Genomic DNA, 18,049 nt, shown 5'->3' on the forward strand with positions numbered 1-18,049 from the left:
AATTACTGGTGTCCTTGAAAAATATACCTCAGGTTTCCACAATAAACTCTCAATAATACCTCTTCCTTTTAAAAAAGTGGTCTTTGGGGGGGGGGGGTGTGATTCTAAAGTTGATTCCTATGTTTTAAGATTTACTTACTATTACCAGTAAAACTGGTAACAGATTTGAGTATAGAAGATCTGGTAAGCCAAATTATTTTATACATATATTCAGCTAAAAATAGGAGACTCTATTTTTTAATGACGCATACAACGGCCAAGGATATTTTAAGCTCAAAACAATGTTTTATGGCAATGGTAGCACTGTATACTTTTTATACTTACTGTCTGATATTCTTGAGGAACAATCTGCTCTGCGCGCAGGTTACATACTTGCCTCGCTCGCTTCATAAGTTCTTTGCATTTCTGTAATAATCTTAGTCTGTTTTCGTCCAACTCAACAAACTGTTGCTATTAGAGAAAAAACAAATACTCTAAAAATTTGAATGTTACAGTTAACTAAGAGGCCGGTTTTATTAAATTAGCATATATGAAATAAATTTCTGAATTTTTATTCTGATGGCAATTGTATCACTTGAGCCATATCTTAAAACTGCCTTTAATCATAAGGATTAAGTTTCAAATTAAACTTTCAAATATATCAGCATATTAATAACTGGCCATTTCTCTAATATATAAGAACTCTAAAATGTAACTGTTTTTCTGAAAGTTTAATGACTACATGTAAATATACTCTAATGAACTTTGAAATTCACTTTATGTAAGGTTCAATTGAGAAAAGTCAACAAACATAAACCTTTAAATGTGTCTGACAGTTTTTGCCATTTATTTATTTATGGTCCGGTCATGGGTCCTGAACTCTGGGCCTGGGCGCTGTCCCTCAGCTCTTCAGCTCAAGGTTAATGTTCTACCACTTAAGCCACAGAGCCACTTCTGGCTTTTTTCTTTTTGCTTATGTGGTGTTGAGGAATCGAACCCAGGGCCTCATGCATGCAAGGCAAGTGCTCTACCACTGAGCTACCTTCCCAGCCCGTCTTTTATGTAGTTACCAGTTATTTCTTTATCAAGTAATTACTGAGAAGTAGAAATGTATACATGGAAAAATCACTATCCTTACAAGAAATAGGTACTATTTATTCAGTGCTAATGTCCTTGAGTAGGTGCTTTACTCTAAAAATTATCCCTATTATACATACTAAAAAGAAAAAAAGATGGGAAGGAATTATGACAACTTGTTCAAGCTCACATATAAGAGAGCACCAGGATTCATAGCAACATCTGCTTAGAGGACACACAATGTTCATAATAGAGAAGTAAGTGCTGCTCAGTGCAACAGTCTAGACAGAATACGAAACTGGAGAAAGGGATGGAGAAAGCGCAGAATTGTCACAGAAGCTGTGACAACTGAACAGCTTTAAAGAGAAGAATTACTGAAAAAGCAGTAACAGAAGGCATTCCAGAGACTGGTGATTATGAATGTAAAGCAGTGGAAGTTTCAAAGATGTAATAGTAATTGAATATGATTGAAGCCGAGAAATATGTAAAGGTATACAAGATTAGGCTGGACAAAGTACATAAGGGCCAAACTCACCCTACAGGATGCCTTTACAGGCCAATCATTATTATACCCCAAGTGTTAATTCAATCCTGAAAACGATCTTGAGAAATACGTTCTCTCTCTCCTTCTTTTAGATACAGCCAAGAGACATTCAGAAACTGGCTCAAGGTTGTAAAACTATAGGTGAGCAGGTTTCTAGGAAAGAAAGCAGGGCTATCTTGCGCTTTCCATTAAATTTCAAACTAGACTGCACATAACACCCATGGTGAAAGGAGTTTGCTGCCCTAGCCATACCCTAGATCTATCAGATTAATAGCTCTGGAAATAAGACTTGTCTATTTGTTATTTATTAACAAAGTCTCTCGCTGATTTTTATGCATGCAAGTTTAACAGCTAATGAACTAAACCAAGCCAATCATTAGAGAAGTAAAAAGACATAAACTGGACAGAACTGAAAAAAATACAAGTAACCCTTTATACATTAGTTATTTAGTCCTAAGGTTTCCGTAAATACATTCCTCAATCACTACAACCTGGGAGAATGGTAAAGACTTTCAAGTCCCCTGTTTTAAGGGCACTGTACTCAAGCAAATGTAAAATAAGGGACAGCTGGGTAGAAACTAAGCACTTCTAATGAGTTCTATTCCTGCTTCTGTTCCTTTCAACATCAGTTAGGCTGGGCACAGTGATTCAACCCTGTTATTTCAATTACTTGGGAAGTGGAGATTAAGAGGATCACAGTTGAAGCTAGCCCAGGCAAAAAAATTAGTAAAACATTATCTTAACCAAAAAGCTGAGTATGGTGATATGTGCCTTTGATCCCAGTTTTTCAGGTTTAAAGAGGAGGATCTTTCACTGAGGCTGGGTCTGGGTAAAAACAAGAACCTATCTGAAAAACTGTTAAAAGCGGAAAAAAGAAAAGAGATGGGGACATGGCTCAAGACTACAGTTCCTGTATAAAGCCTGGGCTCAAACTTTATTACTGCCAAAAACAAAAAAAGAAAATAAAAGGAGATAAAAATTAGTATCAGAGTCAATTTTTTGAAGTTCTGGACTTAGAAGGCTAAAAGCCTTATATAAAATTTCCTTCTGTTTGATGTCTTATAAAATCTAAGAAAATATTATTTCCAGATACCCATGTTTGGGACTTACCTCTTCACATAGCAGATCCACTTTAAACCACAATCCTTACTGAACTTTTCTTTGTGGGATGAGGGGGTGCCAGAAATAAGAGAATATACTATTATATCATGCTATAAAATAAAGGCAATGAAAAGATTCTCTTTACATTTCTGCTTTGAGGCTTGCCTTCAACAGTGATTATAGAATAGAAATACTGCATCTGTTTAAGGCATGAGCAAATACTAAAATTTACAGAATGTTCCCTACACTAACATCTCAGAAAGGATTGCTTTCATATATGAAAAGAAATGAGTATTAGCTGGGTACCAATGGCTTATGCCTGGAATCCTAACTACTTAGGAGACTGAGATCTGAAGATCAAGGTTCAAAGTCAGCCCAGGCAGGAAAGTGTCTGAGACTCATGTCTCCAATTAACTACCAAAAAGCTCGAAGTGGCTCAAATGTAGAGTTCTAGCCTTAACTAGCACTGGTACAAAAAACAAAAACAAAAACTAGGACTTGTTACCCCCCACTAGAGAAAAGAAATATTTAATTTCTTTTTCTATCCCTCTCTCCCTCCCTCCTTTTTTTTTCTTTGGTACCAGTCCTGGAGCTTGAACTCAGAGCCATCTCAGGGCCTGGGTACTGTCCCTGAGCTTTGGTGCTCGAGGCTAACACTCTACACTTGAGCCATATCTCTACTTCTGCATTTTTGGTGTTTGGTTGGTGATAAGAGCCTTACAAGCCAGGTGCAGTGGCTCATACCTGTAACCTAGCTACTCAAGAGGCTGAGATCTGAGGATCGTTTCGAAGCCCATGAGACTCTTATCTCCAATTAACCACCAAAAAACCAGAAGTGGCACAGTGGTTCAAAGCAGTAGACCACTAGCCTTGAGGGAAAAAGCTCAGGGAAAGTACCCATGCCCTTAGTTCAAATGCCCCATGACCGACAAAAATGAAAAATAAAAAAGGGCCTTACAGACTCTCATGGGTGGGCTGGATTTGAACCCCAATTCTCAGGTCTCAGCCTTCTAAGTAGTTGGAATTACAGGTGTGAGCAACTGGCACCAGGCTCTCTGAAATGCTTTTTAAGTAAAGTTCCATTGGAAACACTTTGACATTTAAGTAAAGAAGGCCCTCTTGTGGAAGAAAGAAGAAATTCATACATTTTTTTAGAATAGTTAATAAACTGTTAAATTGAATTGTTAATAAATACTTAAGAAAAAAACAAAACTGGGTGCAGTACTGTGTGCCTATCATTCTAAACTAAGATTGGGGGGACTGTGGTTCCAACTCAGCCTTGGCTGACTTGTAGTTCTCAAGACTACATCACAATGGAGGGAAACCAGATATGGTGGCACACATCTATTACCCCAGCGCTAATCGGGAGGCCTGGGAACCTTGAAATTGAGGCTAGTCTGGGCTATATAGCATGTTGGAAACCAACCTGGACTATATAATGAGAATTGTCTCAAAAACAAACAGAAGAAAACAAAACTATCAATGCAAAATCATTAGCCCAGTGTAAACATGAACAAAGATTTCAACATACTAAAGAAAATGCTTACTTTAGCATGTGGGAGGCACTGGGTTCAATCCCTAGCACTGGAAGAAAAAACAAATAGCGACAAAACATTATAAACAAAAAAGAAACAAAAATAGAACTTTTAAATTAGTATGAGAAGTATAAAACAATTCTGAGAGAATGCAAGATAAAATCAGAGGTAGCAGTAACATTAGTATGAAGGAAATTGTTATTTATGTATAAGCTATAGATTTCTAAGTAGTAGAAGACTAAAAATAAGAGCTTGTAGGTATTAAAGCTTAAGAGTAAAAGTCAGACTGGGCAGTAGCCATGAAATGAGAAAAAGGTGAATTATGAATGTGGTAATGGCTGAACTGGAGAAAGGGAATGGAAAGAAACAGTAGCAAGAGAATCATGATGGGAAAAGTAATACCTCTCTAATTCCTTTAAATTAAGCAACAAACTAAGAAATTATGATTTAAAATATGATCATAATACATGAATAATGAATTTCTTTGGTTAACTGTGCTTTCTTGATAGCAAAGTTTATATAGCAGTTGTATCTTTAAGATGGTTGTGATACACTTAGCTTACTTACACAAAGATAGTAAGAATTAATAAGAATGAATAGGCAAAAGCAGCTAATCAGTGATTATGTCTCTGGTATAGTATGGCTATCTTAAAAAAAAAAAAGAGTAATACAAAGAGACTAAAAACCTCACAAGAAACTTTCCTACTCCCCAGAAACATAGCAGTTAGTGTTACTCAAAACAGTAATATTTCCACTACTACTACAGTAATATTTCCACTACTACACACAGATCATTAAATAACATCTTGTAAATATGTATCTAATCTCAGTACATCCATCTTAAATAGGGCTGTTTAGAAAAGTAGTTATGTTCAGACTAGGTTAAATTTTACAAGAGTGCTTACTCCAAAGCAATTACTACGATTTCACAATACTTCTATAAATAAGAAACAAACTTCTGTCTTAAGTTCTCATTAGCAATGATTTCACAAACCAAGTGCCAAGATTAAATTCTGTATTTTGATTGAGTTTAAATCTCCACACTATGTCTGCATCTTCATAAAATCTCTTCCATGTACTAGATAACAACATTCAGATTCTTACCAATGAAGTAACTTTAATTTGTGTGCTAAAATTATTGACCAACAGTGCGTAGATGACTGGACAAATGGCAAATGACCTTCCTACATGTTCATGACCTAAATGTCTCCCTCCTAACTCTTGTCAGGGTATAATCTTTTGTTTCTTTTTACTGATCCATCCCATAAACTGAAGAGGAGTACTGTTATTCCTGCTGCCTTCTTTTAGTTTAGTTTTTGTTTAAGGGGAAGAATGCTTTCCTGTCCTATGCCTTAAGCTTTTGCTAAAGTGAACTAATCAATTCTAGCACATCAACTCTAACTTTTGGCTGTTTGGCTAGGTTGGTTGTGTCTATATCCTCTTACTATCTGCTAGTAAAATTCTCTATCCTCTCCTAGTCCCACCCCCAACTTCACTATAGCCATAATCTATTTTAGGAAGCAGAAGGTTTTAAAAAATTTATCTGTACAGTTCAGTATCTATTTCCTAAAATGTATCTTCTAAGAAAGCCTCCCACAGGGTGGGAGGAACATACTAGTACAGCTAACTTTTATGTAACAGATGCATTTCTGACAAGTGTCAAGAAAATCATATACATACCACTGCCAGACTATGGTAGACTTTTGGGGAATGAATCTGGAAGGGTACAAGGGGCTTTGAATATAGCAAAAGGTTTAAAAATCTACAACAAAATGTCTAAGTATTAATTTGTTAAATGGGTAGTAAGCACATGGATTCACTATTATTCTACATATTCTAGAATATGTTTTAAAATTTCATACTGAAGAAATACTTCAATAACAATTTATTAAAAAAGAACCTAACAGATAATTTTTCTTTAAAAAATTCACTAACTTTGGGGACACAACTGATGAACCATAAAACTGTACATATTTAGTGTCTAACTTAATGAGTTCAGACAAATATATTTGAGATCATCCCAATGCATTCAATAATAAATACATCAACACCCTTAAAACCTTTGTGGCCCTCTGTAAACCATCCCCCTGTAGTCTCCTTATGATCAGCACTGACTTGTCTTCTGTCACTATGCATTCTGCATAAATCAAATAGGGGATAATCTTTTTTACTGGAAGAAGGTGCTTAGTTCCTTTTGCTCAGTAGAACAGGCTCAGTAGTTCATTTATTTTGTTGGAGAGTAATCTTCAACATGTATGTATACCACCGTTTGTTTAACAATTCAACTGCTGCAGAGTATCTTTATATCTAAATAGTTTTTCTCATGCTGAAAATCCTACTAACATTTATCACCTACTTCAGAATAACCTGCCAAATATTATTACCGTATGGTTCCTGAAAAACATTATACAACTTTTGTGTTTATAACTGAATTATTCTGTTTTAAGTTACTTGGAATATTTGTTTTTCTCCCTGAGGCTACACTGTTAAAACAATGCCAGCGAATTGGATACTGGTGGCTCACACATGTAAAACTAGCTTATGAGAGGCTGAGATCTGAGGATAGTAGTTTGAAGACAGCCTGGGTGAGCAAGTCTATGAGATTCTTTTCTAAAACTAACCATTCAAAAACTGGAAATGAAGCTGTGACTCAAGTGGTAGAGTGACAACCAAAAGTGAAAGAACTAAGGGACAGTGTCCAGGCCCTGGGTTCTAGTTCCGGCACCAGCACACCTCCTTCCCCTAATAAAAATCACGCCAAGTCCCCCCAAACTTAGAAGCAAATGTTTCATTTTGCTTTTGCTAAGTTTAAGAAAAATTAGTTTTATTTTGCTACATCGATACAAAGTAGGAAAAAGGATTTGTTTAAATAAGTTTGACCTTATCTTCTCCTATTACCATAAATAATGTTTAAAAAGGCTCTAACTTATCACTAACTTTTCTTTTTTTGCCCAGTCTGGTTTCAAACTGCAGATTTTAGATCTCAGCCTCCTGAATAACAACCATTACATGGGTAAACCATGGGTGCCTGGAGTCTGTCCTTTTTAGTTCACTTAACGATATATCTGACATATTTTCCAGATTATAAGTCTATCATTATAAACATATAATTCAATGGCTGTGTAGCCATCCCCATGGCCCAAAGTTACTTTCCCATCAACCAAAAAGATGACTGTATCTAATATCCTTCAATTTAAAACTTCATTTCTTTTAGATGCACCTTTTATATTCTGCAAATTGTTAGAACTTATTTCAACATAGCCTTGATTTTGAAATAGACACAGCATATCCACTTACATTTAATATGTTTCATCTTTGATATGGGCTTTTTTTTTTTCTTTTAAAGATGGGGTCTTACAATGCTCACCTAAGCTGATCTCAGATTCCTGAGCTCAAGTGATTCTCCTTACCTATGCTTTCTTCCAGTTGTACAAGTATGTACTACCATGTCCAGCTTTGCTTCTGACCTGCCTATTTCAGGCCACAGTGATTTTTGTCCTCTATTAAGTAAAAAAATCTAATCTTTATGTGATCTGCTTTACTACCGCCTCCCTGCCCACTTTCCCTTCTCTTTGTATATAATTTTGGTATTTAGGAAGATTATCTTCATATAAATACTTATATAATATCCCTGTTTGAAATAAGTTTTTTTGGGGGGATAGAGAATGTCTATTGACTCCTTACTATAAGTACCAAAATTCTGTCCTAAACACCCCATTGATTAATATTCCTGATAATAACTGTGGAATAACAATTAGCAAATAATTTCATTTTACTGAAACTTCCTCCTTTCTGCCATTTTCAGAGAATTGTGCTTAAGTTTACATGGTTTGACTTAGGACTGTACAGTACATGTTTTAATGCTTCTTTTAATGTTATATAGCTATAGTTCTCTTCAGTAAGAGGAATTTCCATTGGTTTGAGATATGCCAGCATTATCAGACCTTGCCCGAGTCTGGACAGTCACCTTATATAAGTTGCTTTCAGATAGAACTGCTGACCTGACTTCCTATGCCCCGTGGGACTATTTCCATTTTCTGGGCTTTCTCTCAGTAGTATCACATGAGTTTTGATGTTGCCTCTAATTTAACTTCTCTAGTTGTATTCACAAGCTCACAGATATTGATTAGCCTTTGTGACTGATTACTATTTTAAAAAACCCCTTGAGTATGGGTGCTGGTGGCTCATGCTTGTAATCCTATCTATTCAGAAGACTGAAAATTCCTGTTTGAAGCCAGCCTGGGAAGGAAAATCTTGAGACTCTTATCCACAATTAACTACTCAAAAGTCAGAAGTACAACTGTGGTTCAAGTGAAGACAGACAATACACACACATACCCTCAACACACACACACACACTTTAAAACTGAGTGATAAGAATCTTTGTTATACAAGAATTCCTTGGATTAAACCTGAGTTTATGCTTAGGATATGCTTAGGATATAACTCAGATGGCAGTGGGCAATGTCAGAAAGATAAGATGTAGAAAGACATGATATCAGCAGTTTCCCAAACTCAGGAGGGATGGAGATTGAGTTCAGCAACATGGACAGTGATGTAATCAACCATGACCACATAATTGCTCAATAGAACACCACAGCTTCTTCATGAAAGAACACAGAATTATTATTATTATTTTACACCAACAGGGATATAGCTTAAAGCTTAGTTTTGCTATTGTCTATATTGTCTGTGAGTTTGTTGATGCTATAGTATCCTAAGTACTATTTTGGGGAGAGGATTTTGGAGCTTGAAAAACTGTATCACTATCAATTCCATATTGTGGCCAGATATTCTTTGGGCTTTAAATTAATGTGATTTATCACATTTCTTCACTTCCACATGGTACAAGTATTTAGCATTTCACCGGCAGATATTAAAAGAAGAGTAAATTGTCAAGATTACACAGCCACTCAAATGTTCCAAATATTGCTTCCTCATAAGCAGGATGCATTAAATTTGTAAACTTATACAGCATACAAATACATATGTCCAGTGATAATACATGATGTTTTTCAAACTGATCAGACACTGAACTTTGAAATATCTTACCTCTGTGACACGTAGTTTTGAAGATGCAGCTACATAATCTGACTCTAATTTGTTCTTCTCAGAAATCATTGTCGTATTCTGAAGGATTAAATCTACCTTTTGCATATGCAAAGAAGTACAAATCTAGGAAGAAAAATCCCCCCAAAACTTAGTTCATAAGTTATCTGTGCTTAAAACCATAAAAAAGCCAGTTTTCTCAAAATAAAATTCTAATTCACAAAAAGTGGCTTTTCTACTGTAATACTTCTCTTAAACAATTTTTTTAAATTTTATTTTATTTTTATTTTATTTGTGAACATACTGTACAGAGGGGTTACAATTACATGGGCAGGATAATGTGTACATTTCTTACCAAGCATTGCAGCCTCCTCCTTTGTTTACCCTTCACATCCCTTCCCAGCCTCCCCCCTCCCCCCCCAAACAATTTTTTTTTTTTTGGGTCCAGTCGTGGGGCCTGAACTCTGGGCTTGAGCACTGTCCCTCAGCTCTTCAGCTCAAGGCTAGCACTCTACCACTTGAGCCACAGCAGCACTTCTGGCTTTTTTCTTTTTGCTTATGTAGTGCTGAGGAATCGAACCCAGGGACTCAGGCATGCAAGGCAAGCACTCTACCACTGAGCCACCTTCCTAGCCCCATCTTAAAACAATTTTTAAAGAGAATCTTTTAGAAAGTGTGTTCCTGTGTATTTAGTAGTCATCTGGAATAATATATAATTTAATGAGTTAACCTATTTATTACCTATAAAGACAATGCCAAGTAACCAAAAAAGCTGAAACTGATGATAAAATCTCTTATATACAACTAGAAGAGAAAATACTTAAAGACCATCTCCCTCTTAAAGGCCTCTAAAAGCTATCTCAACTATCAGCTACTTTTTTTTTGCATCCTGGGGCTTGAACACAGGGTCTGGGCACTGTCCTAAACATTTTTGATCAAGCATAGCACTACTTTAGCCACAGTTCTACTTCCAGGTTTTTTTGTTGCTGTTGTTTTCTTTTTTTGGTGGTTAAATGGAGGTAGAGTTTCACAGACATTCCTGCTTGAGCTGATTTGAAACCACAACGCTCAGAATCTCAGCCTCCTGAATAGCTAGGATATAGGCATGAGCCTAGCACCCAGCTCTATCAGCTACTTTAAAAAACGTATCTAAAATTAAGAAAAATACCTTACCTTTACTAGGTTTGTTAATTCAGTAACAAGTTTTGCTTTCTGAACATTTAACTCTTTGATTTTGGTACTTGTTTTTCGTTCCTCCTCTTCCAGGTTACAAGAGTCCTGCTCCATCAGTTTTATGCTGTATGACACACATAAGGACAGAGAAAGGGGTTAAACCCAAAAACTGAGCCCAAAGCCCTAATTCTTCTGCAGTTTTCTAGAAGATTTAGCAATGCTGTTCAAAAGTGTAAAGTTTTAACTAGACTACTGATTTAAACACTTATTAGCAATGAAGAGATTAAACAGAATTTCCCAGGCTGAGGCAAGAAGATCCCAAATTTAAGGACAGCGTAGGCTACACAGTGAGACCCTGCCTCAAACAAACAAAAGAAGCAATGCAACTTTGGACAACTTCTGTTTCTTCGTAAATCAGCTGCAGATTATCATAGTACTTCCCTCATACAGCTGTAGAGATACTTTTATTTTTATTTTTTATTTTTTGGGGGCTCCGGTTGTGGGGCGTGGGCGCTGTCCCTCAGCTCTTCAGCTCAAGGCTAGCACTCTACCACTTGAGCCACAGCACTACTTCCGGCTTTTTTATTTTCTGCTTATGTGGTGCTGAGGAATGGAACCCAGGGCCTCATGCATGCAAGGCAAGCGCTCTACCACTGAGCCACCTTCCCAGCCCGAGATGCTTTTAAAAAGGTAATATACACAACAAACTTAGGATAGTACCCAGCCCTAACTAACTTATTAATAATAATTTAACTATCAATGTAACTAGGAACTACTGATAATCTCTTTCTTTGGGCTTAAAGCAGGAAGAGTTGATTGACAGGTAAAACAGAATAAAAAGATAAGTTAATAATCCTATGTTTTCTTTTAAAAAGATGAAGACACCTAAGGATCAAAAAATTTAAGTGTATCACCTAAGATGAGCTACTTTAAGGATAAGAAAATTTCATGTTCTCTGCATTATACCATATTATCTCTACAGAGAAAGGAAGAGGCATGGAAGCAATAATAAAGAGGAATGAAGAAATTCAGTAATAATCTAGAGTGATACAAGAAGATTCTGAACGTTATTCTAAATGGGAGAAGTGTTTAATTTCATGCAGTAATGGTAGGACGGACAAAGACTTGAGAAGATAATATCCTGCAATCCTACTCTGGATGAATGGAAAGGAGACTAGTTAGTAAAACCACTAATTAGGTCACCATGGAAACTGTCCAAAATGAATATAGCAGGAATAAAATAGTAGGCTAGGGATAGTTATATAAAATCATTTTATTGAAAAAGATTAACATTATTTTATGACAGTTCATTATTTTTAAAAAATTATTTTTAAGGGTACTTAAGGTATCTTAGCTCTAAGTACTCTATCACTGAGGCCACACTGCCAGTCCTTTTTGTTTAGTGTTTTTCAAATAGGGTCTACATTTTGTAAGAGCTGGCCTCAGACCAACATCTTTCTTCATTTGTTTTCTGAATATCTTGGATTATAGGCACATGCACCAACCCAACAAAGTTTCCTTTTAGACAGTGAGTCTAAAGTCACACAGTACAGGTAAATTGAGGCTTTAAGACTTTTTTTTTGTTTTGAAACGGGGTCTTAGTTCAAGCTTGCCGTAAACGTGAGGTCCTCCTGTCTCAGCCTCAGCAAGGTGTGTACCAACCAACCCACATGCAGCTTAAAAAAATCTAGGCATACAGACTATATATATTTTAAGCAACAAAGTTACATTAATCAAGAAAATTAAATTACTAATTTAAAAACAAGCTAATAGAAAATGATGCTTTTTTAAAAAGATGAAAATGAAGGGGAAATTTTCTTTCCACACTTCAAATATAATTCAATTTGTGAATTTGTTTATTCTTGTGGTAGTGGAGCTTGAACTCAAGGTCTCAAGCTCTTGCTTTAGCTCTTTCGATTCAAGGATGGCACTCTGAGGCATATTTCCACTTTCGTAACTTACGAATTGTTTAGGAACACATAATGTATTAGGCCAAAGTAAACATATCTAATTCAAGACAATGAGTTATCATTTATTATTAGATTTTGATTATATAGCAAATCTCTACTTTCTTTCTCTGGGTAAGAGCTTGTAAGAGCAACAAAGAACAAGAGCAAAAAGTTTAGGTTATCCTGGGGGCCTCTGGGAAAAGCTTTACTTGGGAGCCATCTTCCTTCCCTCTAGTAGATACTGTCCTATCAGACATATTCAAATTTCTACAAATCACAGAAATTCAAAGCTAAGAGTTATAATCAGTTCTGAGTCTGGTTACTGGGCTTTCCCAGTAGGTGACTAGTTTTTTCTTTTGGAAAAAGACTTTTCACATGGAACCACTGTGGCAAAGATGACAATCTTAACAAGGAAGAATGAAACTGAATGAGTGAGATAAACCCAGCTATTCTGCAAGAATCAAAGTTACTTCCTATCTCCCTATTACTCTGGCACATCTGGTAAGAAAATGGACTATTTCCTCCCTCTCTTTCACCACTTTGAACTCAACTGACATATAAATATGGCTAATGGTTTCCTGGAGATTCCTAAAATTACTTGAAGGGAAATGCAAGGTCAAATCTATTTTCTTAATAGTAACAGGACATCCTTGCCTTCTTCACTGTTGACATTTGCACTGAAGTTGTGAAAGTAGAAGCAAGTTTTAGAATGAAACAAGGTAATAACAACAAAAAGGAGGTAGTAGTCATTAAGTTCATCATCCCTTGTACTCAAATTCTCAAAAATGCCAGATTTGCCTAGGAATATTCTTGACGAAAAGAAACTAGATTTTTATAAAATCTCAAATTTTGGCTAGATATTTTCTAACACTGTGTGATGAAAAAGGATGTGCACTGTACTTACTGACCATTTCTGTTCTATACCAACATACTAGTTATTACAAGGAAAAGCACTTCATGTTATTTTTAACTTTGGAGCTAGACTAGATACTTAAAATAAATAGAGAATGCCAGTTTTACTTGAAAGAAAGATAAGCTGATTACTTCATACTTGTTTGGTAATTTTCCTTTCCTAAAAAGAATAATATCACTTATCATTTCAAATAACTGGTTTATCATTTGTTGCCAAATGATAAAAGTAAAGCTTTCAAATTAAAATGAAAATTTTAGGAAATTTGCTAAGACCATGAGCTTGATAGATTCCCAATTTTTAATAACTTACTATGGGATATTACTGTGGTCTTTCCTTTGGTATTATATAATAAAATAGGTCAACATTTAAAATAACATTGGTGAAAAATGTTTCAAATGAGCAATATATTTATGGAACAAAAATCACTCTTGAGGGCTGGGAAGGTGGCTCAGTGGTAGAGCACTTGCCTTGCATGCATGAGGCCCTGGGTTCGATTCCTCAGCACCACATAAACAGAAAGAAAAAAGCCGAAAGTGGCGCTGTGGCTCAAGTGGTAGAGTGCTAGCCTTGAGCTGAAGAGCTAAGGGACAGTGTCCAGGCCCAGTGTCAGGCCCCACAACCGCCCCCCCCCCAAATCACTCTTGAGTAAAGAGTCATTTAAAATATAGCATAAAGTTCACTGTCTTGAAATATGATTTCATATTCCATACTGCAATTAAAATTTAACCACCTACTCTTGGTGAATTTTGATATGGCATTAAAGTATATCCACAATTATTTGAAAAGTGCATTAAAATATTCCTGCATTTCCAAACTAATGAAGGCTGACTTATTTCATTTTTATTTCTAGCAAAATATCTCAGAATAGATTGAATACAAAAGGAAATTGAAAAAACTTATTGACTTTAAAGGTTATTTGCAAAACCATTCAATAATGTTACTCTCCTCACTAACTATACTTTATTTAGAAAAATGTTTTATGTTAACATATGAATTTATTTTTAAATGAATTAATAATTTAAATACTCAGTTTTTATTTTCTAATGTAATGAATATCACCTCTACAGGGAACTTACTAATTTTTAAATTATGTACAAAAAAACAAAATAATTCAGTCTCACTGTTCCTTACTCTATCAAACTGTATTTGAACAGAAAAAAAAAAAACAAAACTTTAGATATTACATGCAGACAGGCACTTGGGAAGCAGACAGGAGAGTCATAAGTTTGAGGTTAGATAAAACTACACAGTGAGACTCTGTATCAAAAAGTACAACTATGTAATGAATAAATAATCCCCCCGCCTACACACATATACTTCAAAAATTATAACAAAATGTGCTTGTGGGAAATATGCTATCTTTAAAGGGTTTAATGAATAATCAAGCCATGCAATATTTTGTGATTCCTCTACCATGAAAAAAAGGCCGAAAGATACCTTTCTAGCTTGGAACTAAGTTTTTGTTCCAGTTGCCTCTTCTTGGTTTTTCTGTCAAGAAGTTCCTTCTTCTTTTGTCTAAGTTCATTGTCTTTGTGTTCTAGATGTTTGTTTGTATCACGCAAAGCAATCAATCCTGAGTCCACTGCTTGCAATTTTCTATTAATTTCCTATGAGATAAGAAAAATTGTTAACATTTTTTTTTTTGGGGTCCGGTCATGGGGCCTGAACTCTGGGCCTGGGCGCTGTCCATCAGCTCTTCAGCTCAAGGCTAGCGCTCTACAACTTGAGCCATAGCGCCACTTCTGGCTTTTTTCTTTTTTTGCTTATGTGGTGCTGAGGAATTGAACCCAGTGCCTCGGGCATGCAAGGCAAGTGCTCTACCACTGAGCCACCTTCCAGCCCTGTTAACAATTTTTTAAAAATTCTAGAGACTCATTCTTCAGAAATCCATTTCACATTTTTTTTTTCCAGTCCTGGGGCTTGAACTCAGGGCCGAGGCACTGTCCCTGAGCTTCTTTTTGTTCAAGGCTAACACTCTACCACTGGAGTCACATCATCACTTCTGGCTTTTTCTGTTTATCTGGTACTGAGGAATCGAACCCAGGCCTGGGATTTGTGCATGCTAGGCAAGCACTCTCCCACTAGGCCATCCTCCCAGTCCCCATTTCATATTCTTTTCTAATAATCAAATGGACTAACCTTTAGTTGTTCTTCCAAGTGTCTTCTTTGCTCTAGATCTACAGTAACTGTGAGGAACTGGGCAACTTTAAGGGATGTGTTACTAGAAATCACTTTGTTTGAATAAAAAGAAGTTTTCACCACATACTTTTCTTCTGCTGTGTAAATTTGTCTTAAACGAGTTTCTTTTATTACCTATAATATAAAACAAGAATCTGTAAACATCTAAAAAAACATCTAATAAAACATGTTTTAAGGAACAAAAAAATTAAAAACACAAACCAAGAAAATTATGGGAATATCAAAATGCACTAAATGTACTTTTTACTCTCTCCTTCTTTTGATTATATTATTCAAATATGTATAACACATACTTACTTTTTCCCAATCTCTAAAGGTACATCCAATACTATTGTGCCTTGGTTAAAAGAGATAAATTAGCTTCCTAAATTATGAATAATTTAGAATAAAGGGAATGACTAGATATTTATCTATTCAAATTTCATGAAAATTAGTTTTAACAGGGATTTGAACTGACAAGAGAAACTAAGAAACATCATTTCCTACAAAAAGGACATTTCAAGCCAACGAGGCCAACAATTTAACCAAAGGGGAGAACTGTAGAGATTAATGGGGAAATAATTCTATAAATAGACTTACTCACTATTGGAGAAGCTAAAATGTTAAAATATACACTAAGTAATATATATTTAGAAGCTGTGGATGTAGCCCAACAGTATGATGCTTGTCTAACATGTGTGAGGGCTGAGTTTAATCCCCAGCATGACAAAACCAAACCAAAATCCTCCTTTTGGGTGCTATGGGCCACACTTCTATTAATGAGATTTTTTTCAAATGTATTCTTATTCAAAGAAAGAAGCAATTATTACCAATATCTGTACATGAAATAGAGGACTTAAGGATATAAAGAGAATAAATTTCTTCTACAAAAATTTACATATTCTGAAAGATGGCTAGCTAACATAATCCCAAGGATTTACCAAATTCTGGAATACTTCATAATGTATCTTTAATATATGCACAAACGACTGAAAAAATTTTCAGCATAATTTAAGTTTTTTTTCTACAACACAGCTCTAAGCTGGGTATTGGGACAATCAGATAATAAGAAATATTCAATGTGCTTAAGAATTTTAGAAGTCATTATGTGGACTAGAAATGTAGTTCAATAGTAGAATGCTTGCCTGAGTAGCACGCACAGGCCCTATGTTCAATCCCTAGGACCTTGGGGATAGGTAGAAGAGGAGTGCTAGAAAAAATTTATCACTTAGATAACATCAAAGAATTAAGGTAAATGAAAATTACCTGAACAGAAGTATAGGGGATGAGAAGAAACATAGTATTAAAGTTCTCTAGGTGACTCAAAATGTTAAAAGTACATAAACAATTCCACTTGGAAGCATTATTGAAATAAAAAGATTTTCCAAGTATAGCAATCGCCCCTTTCTCCAACAAAGTAAAGATATGAAAGCCAGCCAGGTGCCAGTAGCTCACACCTGTAATCCTGGCTACTCAGGAGGCTGAGATCTGAGGATCATAGCTTAAAGCCAGCCTAGGCAGGAAAGTCCGTGAGACTCTTATCTCTAATAAGCACAGACAAAGCCAGAGTGGAGCTGTGGCTCCAAGTGATAGAGCACTAGCCTTGAGTGAAATAGCTCAGGGATAGCACCCAGGCCCAGAGTTCAAATTCCAGGACTGACAAAAGGAAAAAAAAAAGAATGAAAGCCTTATCAAGCATTCTGTTGTCTTTCTGAATCAATAAAGAATTCTTACTACTCTTATTTATTTTTAAAATTAGCTCTAACTATTCCTGAAGACATCAAATAAATTAGTTTGGTCTATAAATGGTGTTGTCTAGTTTCTAAACCTCACTGAATTAAGAGAATTACATCAATATGGAGAGTTCTATTTTTGGGTTACTCCAATGATCAACTACTTTATGATTTAATGTTTAACTCAAAGACAGGCATTTTGTTTTAAGTAACTCATTTTTGAAAAATGAATTGGAAAACTCCTCACTTCTATCCTGTTAGTGAAGAACAGAGCCAAAATGAGTGATCATAGAAATACTGGCACACTGATTAGAAAATTGTATCAAAGGGGTGACACTGAGAGAGAGGAATGGTATTCATAAAATGCTTTGTTGAATGGCAACCCCTTTGTACAACTACCTAAAGATAATTAAAAAAAGAAAATAAATTGTATTATAAATAATAGTTAAGTTCTCATGATCTATATGAAGTATTAATATGGCAACTTGGTGTTATAGAAAAATCTGTTGAGAAAGACATATTCTCTATTTCTGCTCATAATAAAACCACACATGGTTTGGTGACATAAAATTACTTTTAAGAAGAAAATTTCAAACATCTTTAGAAGAATGTAGGAACTAAGAATTTCTAAGGCTATATACTAGTATAGAAAAAAGTGAGATGTGCAGAAAGAATGGCATTGCCCCATTTGTTAGGAAATGGAAAAACTTGGAAAAAGTTATATTAAGTGAAGTAAGCCAGGCCCAAAGAAACATAGGTCCCATGGTTTCCCTTATTTGCAATATCTAGTATATGTATGAGTCAAGCGGAAAAGGTCA

At 35.5% G+C, this 18,049-nt stretch overlaps 1 protein-coding gene across 1 annotated transcript in view; it reads right to left on the minus strand.

Moving 5' to 3' along the window:
• Smc5 (structural maintenance of chromosomes 5) overlaps positions 1 to 18,049 on the minus strand; it is a 77,717-nt gene that overhangs the window by 9,316 nt on the left and 50,352 nt on the right. The window contains exons 13-18 of the mRNA XM_013018398.1: positions 17,479 to 17,485; positions 15,460 to 15,633; positions 14,758 to 14,927; positions 10,459 to 10,582; positions 9,289 to 9,411; positions 325 to 450 (exon numbers count right to left, since the gene is read on the minus strand). Coding sequence (XP_012873852.1) covers positions 325 to 450; positions 9,289 to 9,411; positions 10,459 to 10,582; positions 14,758 to 14,927; positions 15,460 to 15,633; positions 17,479 to 17,485 — 724 coding nt within the window. The remainder of the gene's footprint in view (positions 1 to 324; positions 451 to 9,288; positions 9,412 to 10,458; positions 10,583 to 14,757; positions 14,928 to 15,459; positions 15,634 to 17,478; positions 17,486 to 18,049) is intronic.

Source organism: Dipodomys ordii, unplaced genomic scaffold, assembly GCF_000151885.1.
Source record: "Dipodomys ordii isolate 6190 unplaced genomic scaffold, Dord_2.0 Scaffold40, whole genome shotgun sequence".
In the NCBI taxonomy this organism is placed as follows: Eukaryota; Metazoa; Chordata; class Mammalia; order Rodentia; family Heteromyidae; genus Dipodomys; species Dipodomys ordii.